The sequence below is a fragment of the Notolepis coatsorum genome (genome assembly GCF_963971535.1).
Source record: "Notolepis coatsorum genome assembly, chromosome: 19".
Lineage (NCBI taxonomy): Eukaryota > Metazoa > Chordata > Actinopteri > Aulopiformes > Paralepididae > Notolepis > Notolepis coatsorum.
In genome coordinates, this window is record NC_140183.1 from 88,060,368 (window position 1) to 88,077,548 (window position 17,181).

At 43.4% G+C, this 17,181-nt stretch overlaps 2 protein-coding genes across 3 annotated transcripts in view; both read right to left on the reverse strand.

Annotated features, from left to right (window-relative positions):
* ptpn6 (protein tyrosine phosphatase non-receptor type 6) overlaps nucleotides 1-3,177 on the reverse strand; it is a 65,865-nt gene extending 62,688 nt beyond the window's left edge. Inside the window, exon 1 of the mRNA XM_084336806.1 lies at nucleotides 3,120-3,177. The gene's annotated coding sequence lies outside the window, so the exon portion shown is untranslated. The remainder of the gene's footprint in view (nucleotides 1-3,119) is intronic.
* Nucleotides 1-17,181, reverse strand: part of chd4b (chromodomain helicase DNA binding protein 4b) — a 133,654-nt gene that overhangs the window by 733 nt on the left and 115,740 nt on the right. For both annotated transcript variants that reach the window (XM_084336800.1, XM_084336799.1), the window contains exons 32-39: nucleotides 14,864-14,952; nucleotides 14,037-14,301; nucleotides 5,557-5,613; nucleotides 3,710-3,883; nucleotides 3,485-3,593; nucleotides 1,158-1,290; nucleotides 765-960; nucleotides 1-653 (exon numbers count right to left, since the gene is read on the reverse strand). The exon at nucleotides 1-653 is cut by the window's left edge and continues 733 nt beyond it. In XM_084336800.1, the coding sequence (XP_084192926.1) occupies nucleotides 451-653; nucleotides 765-960; nucleotides 1,158-1,290; nucleotides 3,485-3,593; nucleotides 3,710-3,883; nucleotides 5,557-5,613; nucleotides 14,037-14,301; nucleotides 14,864-14,952 (1,226 nt within the window). In that variant the 3' untranslated portion in view covers nucleotides 1-450. The remainder of the gene's footprint in view (nucleotides 654-764; nucleotides 961-1,157; nucleotides 1,291-3,484; nucleotides 3,594-3,709; nucleotides 3,884-5,556; nucleotides 5,614-14,036; nucleotides 14,302-14,863; nucleotides 14,953-17,181) is intronic.

Below are 17,181 nucleotides of genomic sequence, written 5' to 3' on the forward strand. Positions count from 1 at the left end.
AATGTCCCGTCTAGCCACTTCAACTCTATGATACATTATACTTACATACACACACATACGTGACCCTGCTGCGCGGACAGACCAGAGCAGGCCTGTGGGCACAGACACGGTGCTCAAGGTTAGAGCAGTTAGATGGGAACTCCCCGGTAGAGGAGATAGACCTGTTTCTAGGCGGCCGTAGAAATAGAGTTAATAGAAGTTCGTCGTTCCGTTCTAAATTCTATGGTTCCAGTCTCTTTTACGTGAAAGGCCCGGCAGCACCGCTGGCCCTCTGCTGAGTCCAGAGATGGAGTGTGTGAGGTGGGGAGGTAGAACGATCCGACTGTGCTGTACATGGTGGTTAGGGGGTGGCGGGGCGGGGAGGACGGCTGCTACATGGCGGTGAAGTGTGGGCCACTAGCCAATAGGTAGGTGGACACCTGTGAGGTGCGAGAGAGGGGGGGGGATTGGTCAGCGTTGAACCTGCATCTGCTGCGAGGGCTGCGGTTGGCTCTGCCCAGTGACCTCGGGGCCCCGGCTGGCCAATCGGCTGAGGATGTTCCTCTCGGACATCTGCAGCCGCACGGCAACGGGGGGTATCCTGGCAATGGTTGCCGGGAGACGGGTGACGTCTGCCTTCATATCGCTCAGGAGTTCCTCGAGCTGTTTGAGAACTGAAGGAGAGCAAGAGGAGCCATTAGTACCACCACCACCACCACCACTGCTATCATTAGTTATGTTCATTATTAATCCATGTGACAAGATAGACTATTCATGTGGTTTACCTTTGTGCAGCACGGCGTTGGCAGGCTTGTTCCCCGACATGGACTCCTTGCTGAGATGCTGGTGGGACTCGGCCAGACACTCCACCTCGCTGAAGCGCGTGTTGAGGGCCATGGAGGGGTGTGCCGGGTCCTCCGACATGTTCAGGTAGGCTGCCCTGCGAAGCTGCTCCTCGATCACCAACGCCTGCTCCAGTAACTGCACAAGGGAAAAAACTGAAATGTGAAACAACAGAGGGTGGAGGGTGGAGGGAGAGAGAGAGAGAGAGGAGAGAGAGAGAGAGAGAGAGAGAGAGAGAGAGAGAGAGAGAGAGAGAGAGAGAGAGAGAGAGAGAGAGAGAGAGAGAGAGAGAGAGAGAGAGAGAGAGAGGGATGAGTGAAGACACGTCAACACACCTTGAACCTGCGGGCCAGGAACTTGTTCTTGATCTCCAGGAAGTTCCCTCTGCTCATCTCTCCTTTGAAGGGCTCGTTGAGGATGGCGTACTTCACATCGTTCTGCACATCCTGCCAGCGGGCATAGCCGTGTCTGGGAGACACTGAGGTCAAGAGCCATAACATCAACATCTAGTAGAGGTCACCTGGCCAGCATTCCTTCATTGGATGGATCCAACGTGTAGATTAGATCGTCAGGCCGAGAGAATGCTTGACGTTGGGCTGCCATGGGGTCAGCATAGTGCTCACAGAGCCGTGCTGCCAGACCCCTTACCCTCCTCCATAAACACTAACATTATATAAAGTTCATATTTGTATTTCAAAACAAGAACATCAATCTGTCGTTCGATGTACAATCAGCTCATGATATGAACAACTAGGGCTGACCTTCAAAAACATTTTTGGCATTCGAAGCTTCGGGGAGAGATTCGATTTTAATTCGAAGCTCCGAGATAATATATATATATATATATATATATATATATATATATATATATATATATATATATATATATATATAATTTTTTTATGTTGTGGGACTTGTACAGCACTTTGTTCAACTTTGTCAGTGCTGTAAAGTTTAAGCCTTTTTAAATCTTAGACAAACGAAACACTTTGCTTTCATGAAATATTGTAAGCCGTCATTTGAGGCTTTATAAAAGCAGCACAATGAACACAAATCTGTCAGTGCCGAGTCCGACCTCATCTTAAATAACAAACAGCATGTCTTGTTGTAGTTAACAAAGAGAGGCAGAGTTGATTTTGCAAAAAAAAAAATCAACTCTTTAATATATTCAAATTCAATTTTCCCATTCGAATCCCATGCCCATCGAACTAAGCTTCGAAGCTTCAAAGTATTTAAGACAGCCCTATGAACAACCATTTCCGGCACACATCGTTTCAGTTTGTGAACTTGATATGTTAACTTGGCACTGTGCGTGGCTAGTTACCCAAGATGGCCAACATTTGCTAGCTAACTGTTAGGCAGTCTGCGTTTCTAAATAATACAGTGAAAACATATTGTACATATTGGCTCCAGATTGACCATTACTGAAATGCAAATATAAACTTCATATAGTCTTAGTTTATCACGTTAGTTCTCACCTGGATGTACTGTAGGTTGGTACAAATCTTGCAAGCGGAATGGATTTGGCGCCACACTACAGAATGCTGGTCCCGTCAGCCTGTAAGATGTCCCTTGGCAAATCGTGACACACGCCCTCCTAATTTATAGACGTTGGAAGGATCAATAAACCCCATGTCCACTAACAGACTCCCTTTTAACATCCTCTTAGATGCACTCTACTCGACTCCACAGACTGATAGAAGTCACTGTGTCCCTGGTTGGTTTCAGGTTGCCGACCGACCCTGCCGATTTAGGTGCGACCCAATATATTTTATGAGTTTAAAAAAAAAATTATATATTAAAAAAAAAAAAAATCATTTTTTTTTTTTTTTTTTTTTTTTTTTTTTAGAATAAAGTTTCATAGAAATCTTAGTCAAACATTTAGTATTATGGATATTAAACATGCTGGCAGAGTACATGCATCCATGTTGTTGTGAACATTTTAACCCTTTCACTGCCACACGACAGCCGGTTAACCCTTTCACTGTGACAATACAGAAGGTTAGCCCTTTACTATCACACAACCGACGGCGATGCTCCATCATTAGCATCATTAGCTCCGCATCCGCGGAGCTAATGATGCTAATGATGGAGCATCGCCGTCGGTTGTGTGATAGTAAAGGGCTAACCTTCTGTCGTGTGGCAGTGAAAGGGTTCATTAAATAAAGAAATTCCCTATCCATAGTCGCCGTGGGAAAGAATAAAAAAAAAAAAAAAAAAATTCCCTACCTACCCATGGCCAAACTGACAACCAACCTGAAACCAACTATTATTTTTGTTAGGCCCCACACACTAACCGTCTAGCAGCGTGTTATCTCTTCATCCTCTGAGAGTGTTGCACTGCATCCGCGGAGCTAATGATGCTAATGATGGAGCATCGCCGTCGGTTGTGTGATAGTAAAGGGCTAACCTTCTGTCGTGTGGCAGTGAAAGGGTTAATTAAATAAAGAAATTCCCTATCCATAGTCGTCGTGGGAAAGAATAAAATAAAAAAAAAAAAAAAAAAAAATCCCTACCTACCCATGGCCAAACTGACAACCAACCTGAAACCAACTATTATTTTTGTTAGGCCCAGAAGTCACTGTGTCCCTGGCAGGGGTTTACATCAGAAAGGCCTCCCGTTCTCTACTCCATGGCACGCCTCCGTACACTGAAAGGATACTGGATGATGCCAGCTAGAAGCCAGTAGTCATGGCGACGGTGCCAGATCTCGAAGGTCTTCTTGGTGACAGTGGCTGCTCTCTCCTCATTCTGCCACAGTGAGTGAAGTTCTGGAATGGAGGCACAGAGATTGATAAGTGATAACGGGGGATAAAAAAACAAAACAGGTTTGGACTGTGTGTGTGTGCGTGCATGTGCGTGTGTGTGTGTGTGTGTGTGTGTGTACCTGTGAATCCTCCATCAGCGATGTTGAACATGAACCTCTGCTTGGTGGCCTTCTTCTTCTCCTCACTGATATTAATCACAGCTGCAGAGGCTCCTCCTTCTTTGGTGTCCTTATCTCCATTCTGAAGCTTGCCGCTCTCCTCTGCCTTCACACCTTCCTTCTCCTCTTTTTGGTCTGAGGGGGAAAAAACAATATGTAAAGAATGTCAAACAGTGAGGGCGGCTAGGTGGTGTAGTGGGCAAGGCACTCGCCACCAATGTGGAGACGCTGGGTTCGCGTGTTCGAATCCAGCTCTCCACATTGCTTTCAGTTTAGCTGGTCGTCCGCAGTAATACACATTGGCCGTATTACGGGGAGGGAAACTGAAGGGTGGGGATCGGGCGTTGTGGACAGCGACTCCTACAGGTCGGTTGGTGCGCCTGCGCAGTAGAATCAGGAAGTGTCGGGGGCAGCGTGAGCCTCCCACGCGTTACTCCTCGCCACTGAGAGATCGAGCTGCGCAGGTGAAAAGATGCAACTGCTGTTACCTCAAGTACCGGAGGGGACTTGTGCTATGTATGACTTAGTCCACATTGCAGCCGGCTTGTGGGAGGCAAGAAACAGCGTCCGTGACAGGGGAGGGTTGAATTGGATGATACGAAATTGGGATGGGAGAAAATATAGAAAACGGGAGAAAAATTGGATAAAAAAAAAAAAAAAAATCAACAGTGTGTGTGTGTGTTTTTCAAGTTTCCTTTAATAGTTGTCATACAGAAGTACAGAATACTTTTATACAAAATGCTTCTTACTGTTACGCTCCAGAGACTGTGCTAGACAAGATAAGTATGAAATAAAATAAAGTAGCATGTAAAAAGAAGTAAAAATAGAGGTCCCAGTGTTCAGTATAGACATATGTACAATGTTCGATGCAGACTAGAAGTAACTGAGTTACCATACAATATACTAATATACAATACTATATAGTGCAAAGCAGAAATGGGATGAGGTACAATTTAGGTAAAATTTACAGTAAGGTGTACGAGTTGTAGTGCAAATCCTTTACCAATAAATATAAAGTGTGTTTAGGTGATCTAAAGTGTGGAGAGTGGGTGCTGCAGTGTGTTGTTTGTTTAAAGTGAGTGTGTGCGTGTGGATGTGTGTGCTGTGTGCATTTGATGGTTGTTGCATAGTGTTTATTGTTCGTTGAGCAGCCTGATGGCCTGGGGATAGAAGCTTCTTCTGAGTCTTTCTGTGTGTGTGTGTGTGTGTGTGTGTGTGTGTGTGTGTGTGTGTGTGTGTGTGTGTGTGCGTGTGTGTGTGTGTGTGTGTGTGTGTGTGGTGTGCGTGTGTGTGTGTGTGTGAGGGCTGTCAAATATGATTTGACTATGAACATGCTGCAATGAGGCAAATTCTCATGGAATTCTACTATTAATGATGACATATACATATTATTAGTATATCAAGGTAGGTGTAAAATGCTTACAATTGTGTGTTATATATGCTATTATGGGTCGTACTAATAAGAAACCAGTTCATTGTGTGTTGTATATGCTATTATGGGTCGTACTAATAAGAAACCAGTTCATTGTGTGTTGTATATGCTATTATGGGTCGTACAAGAAACATAATTCCTAATGGTATTGGGTTGTGCTTTGTTACTGGCTTGCATTGCAGGCACATTTTTCCAACATCACACACACAAAAAAGGGACAAGAATGAGTTTTCAGTTCACCTCATATCAATAATGTGTTTATTTTTTTATTTAATTTACTTACATTCGACTACCAGAAATTCATATATGTTTGTTCTGGCAGCCCTAGTGAGTGTGTGCGTGTGTGTGTGTGTACATATACTGTAACTGTATGTACCTTTCTTTTCCTCTGTAGGGGAGCTGGTGTCCATCTTCTCATCTTTGTTCTCTTCAGCTGAAATAAGAAGCCCACAGGTAGATTCAGGAAATGTAGATGTGAAGAAGAAGAAACTAGTAGAAGAAGATTTTACAAGATGAATCAGGAAAGGTCATATTGAGAGCTTGGAATCAGAGTGTGCATTTGGGGGGTTTGCCTTTGAGTGCTGCTCCTCACTTACAAAATTCTAAATGGGCTTGCACCGCTCTATCTATGCGATCTCATTATACGATACTGGACCGCTCATGCTCTTCATTCACAAAATGCGGGGCTCCTATCGATTCCTAGGGTAAAAAATAAACCCGCTGGCCATAGAGCCTTTGCCTACCTGTGGAATAAATGACCCGCCGTTGTCAGGGGCGCCTGTTCCGTTGAAGTTTTTAAATCTTCGCTTAAGACCCATCTTTTATCTCTCTCTTAAGTTTCAGCCTACCCTGATCTCACCTGGTCGGGGATAGACCCTTAGTTTATTCTGGTTAGTTCAGTTAGGATGTCTGTTTATTTGCTCCCATGTGTGCAATACTAACCCCTGTCCCTGTCTCTCTGAGTGGATGTCTCGAGTGTTCATTCAGCACCTTCTTGAGATCATGTGTACAAAAAATCTAAGCAAATTAATAAATGGCAGATGATTTACAGGGAGTTTTGTAGATACAGTAGTGAATTTTGCCATCCAGACACATGCAATTTGAAATATGAATATAGAATATAGAATATCAGGCCTATAAATCTGAGTTCAATCTGGATTTAGTGCCACCAGGCGCCCCTGACAGGGCAGCAAAAACCATGAATGAAATCTACTGTAAGTAGTTACTTTTTTATAATGAAGATTATAAAATCTTCATCAGATTGCAAGGCGTTTTTTTAGCTAGACGTTCACAGAAAGTTAGAGAAACTAACTGCGTTCTATTTTATAGCAATAACGTTCAGGTTTGTTCCACCCGTGAGATATGATCCCGAAAATAACGAGAGGGGGGAAAAAAAACTTCATGCTAGAAGTCAGATGATTGACAGGGGCTGGCGTGAGCTGGGAAGTGTAGTTTTTTTTTATTTATTCGAAAGCCCATCGAAAGCCCTGGGTCTCTTCTCTCAAAAGACTACACTCAAGTGGGGCGGCTGGGCAAGGAGCTCGCCTCTAATGCAGGAGACGCTGGGCTCGAGCCCAGCTCTCGGCGTTGCTACCGGCTGGCCGGTCGTTCATACTGACACAATTGGCAAGTGTTAGAGGGTGGGAAAGCCGGTGGGTGGGGATTTGACGTTGTGGACAGCGACTCCTACAGGTCGGTTTGGTGACGCCGGTGCGACGTAAGCAGGAAGTGACAGGGGCAGAGTGAGCCTCCCACGCGTTACTCCTCGCCACTGAGAGTTTTAGCTGCTGCGGTGAAAAGGACACGTGATGCAAGGAAATGATAAATAGAGAGAAAAAAAAAAAAAAAAAAAAAAAAAAAGACTACACTCAAGTTAGGTTGCGCCAAGTCCTCGCACCAATATGCGCTTTTTTTCCGACTCGACGCGCTGAGATTTCTATAAACTCATATTTCACTAATATAACACTTAAAATCATTGGTAAACTAACGTAGTGCTGAAAATATACACGTTGACTTCTGTTTTGACAGGGTTAGGGTCTTTACTCTTGGCTACATTTGAAAAAGAAACGCAACATTAATTATTACGTTCTGTATTGATCGATTTATGTCGTGATATCAATCTCGTACCGGTACCGGACCACTCTGGTTTAAGGGGTTAACTAGCTAGTATCCATAACTCTGTGTGCATATAGTCGTTATGCCAATTCCCTTCTTGGTCGTTGCACGCATTGCCCCACTGTCGGCCTGGGGAGGGTGTAGAACTACATGCCTCCTCCGATACATGTGGAGTCAGCAGCCGCTTCTTTTCAACTGACAGTGAGGAGTTTCACTGGGGGAACATAACGCGTGCAGAGGAGGTTCACGCTATTTCCCCCAGATCCCCTCCCTGCTGAACAGGCGACCGACCGACCAGTAGGAGTCGCAGTTTACAACGGCCAGGACACATACCCCACTGGCTTCCCACCCACTAACACTGCCAATTGTGTTAGTAGGGACGACTGACCAAGCCGGAGGTACCGCTGACAGCTGGATTCGATCCCAGTCTCTCTGCGGCAGTGGCGGCTGCTGACCAAATTTTTTGGTGAAGCACAAATTATTATATTATATTATATATTAAATTATATTTTTAAAACATCCCCCGTGTCAGTGGTCAGTGGACACAGATGAAAACATATTAACATTAGGTGACGGCGCACCTGACCAGACACAGATGCAAAAAATGACATATTCGGTGACGGCACACCTGACCAGACAGATGAAAACATATTAGGTGACAGCGCACCTGACCAGATCAAAACATATTAGGTGACAGCGCACCTGATCAGATCAAAACATATTAGGTGACGCGTGACGGCACACCTAACCAGACACAGATCAAAACATATTAGGTGACAGCGCACCTGACCAGATGAAAACATATTAGGTGACAGCGCACCTGACCAGATCAAAACATATTAGGTGACAGCACACCTGACCAGATCAAAACATTTTAGGTGACAGCGCACCTGACCAGATCAAAACATATTAGGTGACAGCACACCTGACCAGATCAAAACATATTAGGTGACAGCGCACCTGATCAGATCAAAACATATTAGGTGACAGCGCACCTGATCAGATCAAAACATATTAGGTGACAGCGCACCTGACCAGATCAAAACATATTAGGTGACAGCGCACCTGACCAGATCAAAACATATTAGGTGACAGCGCACCTGACCAGATCAAAACATATTAGGTGACAGCGCACCTGACCAGATCAAAACATATTAGGTGAAGGTGACAAGGAAGCCACAGACTCACCCCCCCCCGACACTCAACTAACCGCCTCGGACAGTCCTTCATACCAGCGGCCATCAGGCTCCACAACAGTGGGCAGGGACTGCTGCCAGACATCGACCTAGAACTAATAGGAACCCAAGTAGGACAATAACACTACCTTATGCATACTGCACCTTATGTGGATACTGTGATACTGTGAATAATGAATAATGAGTATATTTCAGTTAGTTAGATAGTAAATTATAACACTACCTTATGCATACTGCACCTTGTGTGACACTGTGAATACTGTGAATATATATTTCAGTTAGTTAGATAGTAAATTATATTGACCTATTTGTTTACACTGCTTGTGTTGTTTTCACTACCTGTACGGCTTAGAGTAGACGACAGAGTACAGCAACTTGCAATGGGCCTGGTCTATAAGATACACTACACCACTAAGATACCCATGTGCATGTCAAAATACTTCCCAAAGGTCAGTGAATACCACGACCACAACACCAGAGGGAGTTCCACAAATCATGTTCAACCCAGATAAAATCATTTAAAAAGTTGTAAAAGAAATGTATAACTTTTTTTTTAATAAGAAAAATCGTCATAACTTAGAAATGAGATTGCATAGGTCTATGAATCGATATCGTGATTTTGTTTCGATTAATTGCCCAGCCCTACTGTGTACAGTAAGTTAGCTTGGTGATCATCATTGTGATGTAATATAAGCTAAGCTAAAAGGTAGCTAACAAATTGGCTAGCTACTGTTAGCATACAAGCTTTTACAAACACTGTACTTACTTTTTCATCCACAACTTTTTTTCTAATCCAGATGCATAAGTCCTCTCCATGTTGCTGATTTATACTTCGGTCCTTTGGTGCAAAGTTTCATTTAGCCTACAGTACTACTCATAGCTGTCAACATTGGGTTTTTAAAAAACGTGCAGGTTTTAGCCACGCCCCTTCTCCTGGCCCCGCCCCCTCAGCCCGCCCCCTCCCACCCGGCCCCGCCCCCTCCCAATGGAGCTGCCTCGTCGCTGCCATCTGCTGGTCAAAACCGGTATTATTTTGTTTTCCTACTGTGTAGAGTGTAAATGCTATAAAAATACAGTAAATTACCTTTTATCAAAATATTAACCATTAAATAAAGGTTGTAATCTGTAAATGCATTTGATTTTACTGTAATTTGACAGTATTTGGAAACCATAGATGCCAGACATTTAGTTTTCTTGCAGCTTTTTTTCTTACAGTCTACAGTCAGTGAATCCTAAATCTCCACTAGGCAACCACTTAGAACATGAAGAACATATGTGACTCGACGTGACCAAACCCGATTTGATCCGGTGAGAAACAAGTGCCAGAAAAGGAACAATTGTCTTGCTCTTCAGAAAATCGAAAAAAATCTAAATCTGTTTTTTTTTACATCTTTGAAATGTCAATAATGTGTTCTCTTATTTGCTCTTATTTGCAAACTTAAATACAACTTGTAAATGAGGTAATTATTGTTATATAGTTCGACAGTATTGTCTCTCAATACTGTGGAAAAACTACAGGTGAGGGGATTTACGTGTGGGTCTGTCAGCTTAACAGGTACTTAAGAGGTGTTGAAACACACACAGCCAAACGCTCTCCTTTCTTAGCAGGGAGAAGAACAATGTTTATACACTTTATCTTAATGTTATAAGTTATAGCAACGCAACAAACGCAGTGTCCTGTCCATATAAAAAAGATTAAAAAAAAACGCGAGTCCGCGCGGGTGTATTGTCATTAAATTAAACAACATTAAAACACATTTAGAATGTCACGAATTTGATGAGCGAACGAATTTAATTCGAGTGAATTTATTGCAACCTAATGGTATAAGAAGTAAATTCATTCAATAGGGAAACTCAAAGAAAATAACAAACAAGTTATTATTATTATAGGACGCGTTGGTTGTTGTTGTAGACGAACGCGCGCTGGCAATTCATTTGATGACAAGACAAACGTCTTTCTGGGTCTGCATCCCCTTAACAAGTGTGTATTGAGCTGTACTGTATTATTGCAACTTGGCTTGAATCCGCAGCAATAAGCCAGATAAACAAAATTGTATTAACGCGCCTCGTTAAATCCTCCGCCGTTTCCTCTCTCTCAGTGCTCCACTGTCCGGCTGGCTGCTCTGCCTGTCTGTCTGGCTACTCTGATCCAATCACATTCAGCGTTTCTCCCCCCCCACCCACAGTCTGCGAATCAGAGCAGAGTAGGGCGGGTTTTCACGGAATGGAAAGTCTCTTTGCTTGTGAAGAGTGGCAGAAACCTTTCACTACCACACTACAGAAGGTTAACCCTTTCACTGCCACACTACAGAAGGTTAACTTGATTGATTGATTGAAAACTTTATTAACAGATTGCAGAATGGGTACAATACAGTACAGCTCAATACACACAATTGTTAAGGGGATGCAGACCAGAGAAAGACTTTCATCTTGTTTACATCAGGATCCCCCATTTTCAATTCATCATAGAAAATAATGTTATGAATGCCCGAAAACATTTGTGATGTCACAGTATGATGTCATAATCAAACATTCTAGAACATTTGTGTATCTATTCAACAATTCTCTCACAGCTACAGAAGGTTAACCCTTTCACTGCCACACTACAGAAGGTTAACCTTTAAATCTAAACATCTAAATGCTTATTGATGTAGCCTTTCCTTCAGCCAATACCTTGACCCCCAACATTACTAGGGGTGGGAATCACCAGTTTCATCATGATACGATACGATATCGATTCTTTGGACAACGATACGATATTTGCCGATATCACAAAGTCTCTCACGATACAATACGATACGATTAGATTCAGGTGCCTGCGATCGATATGAGATGATATCATATGCCCATTTAACACAATCAGTTATGAGACTCGCCACAGGATTTTCAAAATAAGAGTATCGATATGAATCGATCTTATTACATCGCATCGATCCGATTCGATCGTTGATAATTACATCGATGTATCGATCTGGATCGATGTATCGTCCCACCCCTAAACATTACATGGCTTATGTGAGGCTTCCAACAAACCTTTCACTACCACACTACAGATGGTTAACCCTTTCACTACCACACTACAGAAGGTTAACCTTTCCTTATAATACATTTACATTTAGTAATTTAGCTTTTAGACTTACAAGGCAAATACTTCAACTGCCACAACAACTTGCCACAAGACAGAGTCATTGCCATAACAAAAGAGCCTGATGCAAGGTGTTAATGTCCCCAGAGAGAGGGGGGCCATGGAATACAATGCATTCTGGGTAGGGTTGTAGTTGATTAAATCACAGGTGTGAACCTCTCCACAAGTTCGAAGACCATTCATCTCTGAATGCGTTTACTGATATCTCCATGATTCATAGGATGTAGCTTGAAAAATATCCCACCAAAATGTTCAAGTGATGGCTTATTTTTAAGGTATGAATCTGTACTTTCACAATATGTAAAAAAAAAAAAAAAAAATGAAGATCCCTCAACATGACCCTGAAGTCCATACCTGGTCACATATTTAGTATAACAGCGAACAGATATAATAACTAATTGTAAGAATTCTGTGTTTAAAACTGTTTTGAAACAGTTTGTACTCTCCACAGAGGAGAGGTGGGGGGGGGGGGGGGGTATTTTTGCATCTGAATAGAGCTGCGCGTTGGGATTCAGATTAACTGAGCCAGGTAAAGGCATTCACAGAGAGAGTCATTAACGTTAACGATGGACGCATTCAGGTGAGGGTAGTTGTCCACGCCCCCCCCCCCCCAAACTAGCTGAAGTGTGAAAATCAGAGGCATTTCCTCCCCTTGAGCGTTCTAGACAACAGACTGAGTTACAAGATTTAAATGAATATATGATATTCAAAACATTCTCAGATTTCAAAGTATGACACATCATTTGAAAGCTTACATTCTGTACTTTCACAACCTGGAAAAATCTGGAAAATGAAAATGGAGACATGTCGGCACAAACGCTGGACTTGATCACATATATTTTATGAGTTTAAAAAAAAAATTATATATAAAAAAAAAAATCATTTTTTATTTTTTTTCAAAAACGTGCCAATTTGTGAACCGTGAAAAGGGCGTGCAGAGGGTCGAAAAAACAGGAGAATCCCGGGAAAAACGGTAGGGTTGACAGCTATGGTACTACTGCCACAGTAATGTTACTGACTGGGCTCTCCAAGCCCTCTCAAAGCAGGAAATAGGAAATAGGAAATGGTGTTCTCTGATTGGTGTAAAAAAAAAAATGCAGAACTGTCAATCATTCAAGCCCCATTAAAATGTATGAGTGAGGTTTAGTCTCACTAACCGCCTTTTTAAAACTCAAATACCCTATTTTGATTGGATAATTATATTCTTAAGCCCAACCTGTGCACCTATTTTAGCACTGAGTGATTGACATCTGGCCATTACTGCAGTTATGGAATCAGGCCAGATCAAAGAGCTCAGAGCTGTCACTTGGACATTTTTGAAGAAAAAAAAATTCACTGGCATTGTTTTTTTCACAGAGGAAAACATTTTTTTTTTTTTTTTTTTGTCTTTTTCCCCCTCCATTTTCCTCAGATTTTCTCCCATCCCAATGTTAGTCGTATGCCAATTTCCAGTCCCTTCCTGGTCGCTGCGCTTTACCCCCCACAGTCAGATCATTTGGGAGAGTGGAGGCTACCACGTGCTTCCTCCGACACACGTCCAGCCAATCACCGCTTCTTTTCACCTGGCAGCGCGGATTCTCATTGAGAGGGCGTAGCGTGTGGGAGGACCACACTATCCCCCTCACGTCCAATCCGCGCTTAGCAGGCGCCCCGACCGAACTGTAGGAGTCGCTGTTTACAACGACCCGGACCCACCCCGCCAGCTTCTCCCACCCTCTGATACAGCCAATTGTATCAGTGCAGACGGCCAGCCAAGCTGGTGACAACCCCGGAGCTGTGAGCTGGATTCGAACAGGCGAATCAAGCTCACAGCTCCGGGGCTGGTGACGAACGCAATCTCCACTCGACCACCTAACCGCCACAGAGGAAAACATTTCTAATAAAAATGTATAATAATAATAATAATAATAATAAAAATAAATATATATATATATTAATAATACATTTATTTTTTCTTCTTTCTGTATATTACTCTTTCTGTATATTACTAGTGAAGCACTGCCTCACTAGTAGTCATGCAATAACCTCCACTGCTCTGCGGTGGTAGGCAAGTGCTTAGTCCATTGCGCTATCCAGCCGCACCTTGTATAGCACTTTTATCCAAAGCACTTTACACTTTGTTCCTCACATTTTACCCATTCACTCACACACCGACGGCGGAGGCAACCATGCCAGGTGCCAACCTGCTCATCGGGTTAGGGGTTAAGTGTCTTGCTCACACGCTGCCTGGGAGGAGCGGGAATCTAACCGTGAACCTCCGGATTACCAGACAACTGCTCTACCTGTCCATAACGCAGTGTGCATATAAACTAAATATAACCGTGCTATTAGCTAGCTAGTATCCATAACGCAGTGTGCATATAAACTAACTTGGTGTCAACTCCCGACCAACAGGCTCACCTTTGGGCTTGGCCTCCTCAGACTCTGCCTTGCCCTCCACGCCTTCACCTTTGACCTCTGTGGGCGTGTCCTTCTCCTCTGCCGTCTCCGAGGGCTTCTCCTTCTGGTCTTTCTCCTTCTCTGTGTCTTCAGCCTCCTTCTCCTCGTCTGCATCGCCACCTGCAGCCTCCTTGTCTTTCTCCTCCTCGACGGCAGCCGTCTCTCCCTCGACCTCTTTCTTCTCAGAGGCCGGAGACTTTTCAGACTCGTCCGGTATTTCTATGATCTGGATAAGGGGGATGTGGCGGAGGGTTGAAGATTAGGAGTAGAGAAGCACAGCAACGCAGACAGCTGGTCATATGTGACTCGGCATGGCCAAAGCCGACTTGTGACCTGGTCACATACCGTAATTCCTCTAATAGTAACCGGGTCTCAAATACAAGCCGGGTCTCTATTAATGGCCGGGTGCGCTCTTGAGCTAAGCAATTATAAGCCGGCCTCCTAATACAAGCCGGGTTACTAATATACTGAGCTGCATACTGAGCTAGTTACTTGATTTCACTTTGAAAACGTTGAAATGACCAGTGACCACCTGTAATTGCACTGTTTACTATTTCATACAGTACTTTGTTTCAATAAATGAACCCAGTACATTTTACTGGGTTCAAACTGACACAAAATGTTGATTTATTCATTATGATCAGTTTGAAATATAGGCCTCCCTCTTATACAGGCCTCCTCCTAATACAAGCCTGGTACCCGCTACAGTTGAAACAAATACAAGCCGGGGTTACTATTAGAGGAATTACGGTATGTGTCAACTGACATTAGTATTAGTAATAGTATACCTCTGGTTTGTCTGACTTGCTGGCTGATTTGCCCTCCTCCCCCTCCTTCTTCAGCTCCGTCTCCTTGTCCTCAGATTTAGTCAGATCTTCTGTGAGAAAGAATAAATAAGATTAATGAGGGATGGAAATGCATAGAGCCAATTCAAAGAAACAGTGGACGTTTTGTTCCTTTAACCTCTTCAGCCCGAGCGGTCCAGTGGGCGGACCGCAAATGACATCACGTCATAAATCAATCTCTCCAGACTGTGACATTAAGTAGCGTTTCCCCCCCCCCCCCAAATGTATCCAAGAGTAAAGACCCTAACCATGTCACAACAGCAGTCATAGTGTATATTTTCAGCAATACGTTTGTTTACCAATAGGTTAAAGTGTTATTAGTGAGATTTTAGTTTATGGAATGTCTTAAAAAAGTTTAATTAGCGGCCATATGAGAGGGCATCCAGAGCTCTCAGTGAGCATTGAAGTTTCTACCTACTACCTTTCCAGCCGACTCCAGCTTCCTGCAAATAACTTCAAGTTCTGTATGATTCTAGGGCGGCTAGGTGGCGCAGTGGGCAAGGCGCTCTCCACTAACGCAGGAGATGCTGGGTTCGAGCCCAGCTCTCGGCATTGCTTCCGGCTTGGCTGGTCGTTCATACTAATACAATTGGCAGTATTAGGGGGTGGGAAAGCCGGTGGGTGGGGATCGGACGTTGTGGACAGCGACTCCTACAGGTCGGTTGGTGCGCCTGTACAGCAGAATCAGGAAGTGACGGGGGCAGCGTGAGCCTCCCACGCGTTACTCCTCGCCGCTGAGAGATCGCGCTGTGCAGGTGAAAAGATGCGACGGCTGCCTCCTCGTGTACCGGAGGGGACACACGTGATGCAAGGCTTCGTCCTCACTGCAGCCGACCAGTGGGAGGCATGGTCTAGCAACGTTCGAGACAGGGGAGGGAAGAATTGGATAATACGAAATTGGGATGGGAGAAAAATAGAAAAAATTGTTCTGTATGATTCTTTTTTATTTCTCTGGATTCTCTATCACAAAACTGAACGTTATTGGCATAGATTGGAGCGCAGTTAGTGTGTCTACCTTCTGTGAACATTTAGCAACAATCCCTGCTGCAATCCGATCCAAAAAGGCAGAGCCATATCCATTATAAGAATGGAACTGTACATACAGTAGATTTCATTCACGGTTCTTCAGTGCACGCCTGGAGATACTAAATCCAAATTGAACTCTGCCATTTTAAAGAGATTTGGCCCGATCCATAGATGTGCAAGTTGGCTATAATAAGGTCATTTATAGGCCTGGGCCCTCATTTATCAACGTTGCGTAGAAAGTGTTCTATATCCGTTCCTACGCACAGAATTTAGAATGTGTGTACGCACAGAAATATCGGGATTTATCAACCGTGTGTACACGGGTCCTACGCACACTCCGTATTGATAAATACCATTTGTTCTTACCGTCAATGCTCGTGCATGATTATCCATATATGGTAATGAAACACATGGGATGTGAAATAATGGACTGACCCGAGCGAACTCTGAGAAACTCCACGAGCGAGATTGTTCACGGAGGCGCTGTCGAACCAAGAAGACACAACCCGTGTTATGGGATAAATAAAAGGCTGGCGGACTTGTACACGGTGATGTCAGATATCAACCACTCCCTAAGACCATTGCTGCAATTCTGCCTGGACAGCTCAAAATACTAATAAAGACCGTTCGTTAACCACTGTTTGGTGTTGGTGTGTCATTATAACTATGCTGGAATATGAATGCCTTTATTAGTTTTGTTCAATTGGCTACCGGGTATAATATGATTTGTAGAGGCATACAATCTATTTTGTTGTCTGTATTAGGTAGCCTATATGAATTACATATAATAGCAGCCATAGCCTACATTATGCAACAGTAACTTGTGCATATATAATATATCATATCATATTCCTCTGCAGGAATCGTGGGGCTCTGGGGAATAAAGGTTGGGAACCCCTGCTATAGCCCATATGATCCTTTATAATGTTATAGGCTATTTTATTTACAGTTTACTCTATCAGCCTACCCAGCATGTAATACCGGTACGTTCTTTGTTAGAACTCAACTCGTTATTATTTTGCGCATAGATTGCAGAAATACAGGAACGTTTTGATTTATATTTAAAAGGCTTTGACATTGTAAAACGAAATAAGTGGAATTACAAAGTTATGTAAGCAGAATACAAGTCATATCACCCACACGATATATGCTACCTGTATATCCAGAGCATGTATGCTTTTCATTAATTTAAGACACATTTATTGCAAGGGTTTTGTAATACACATAAACTCAAC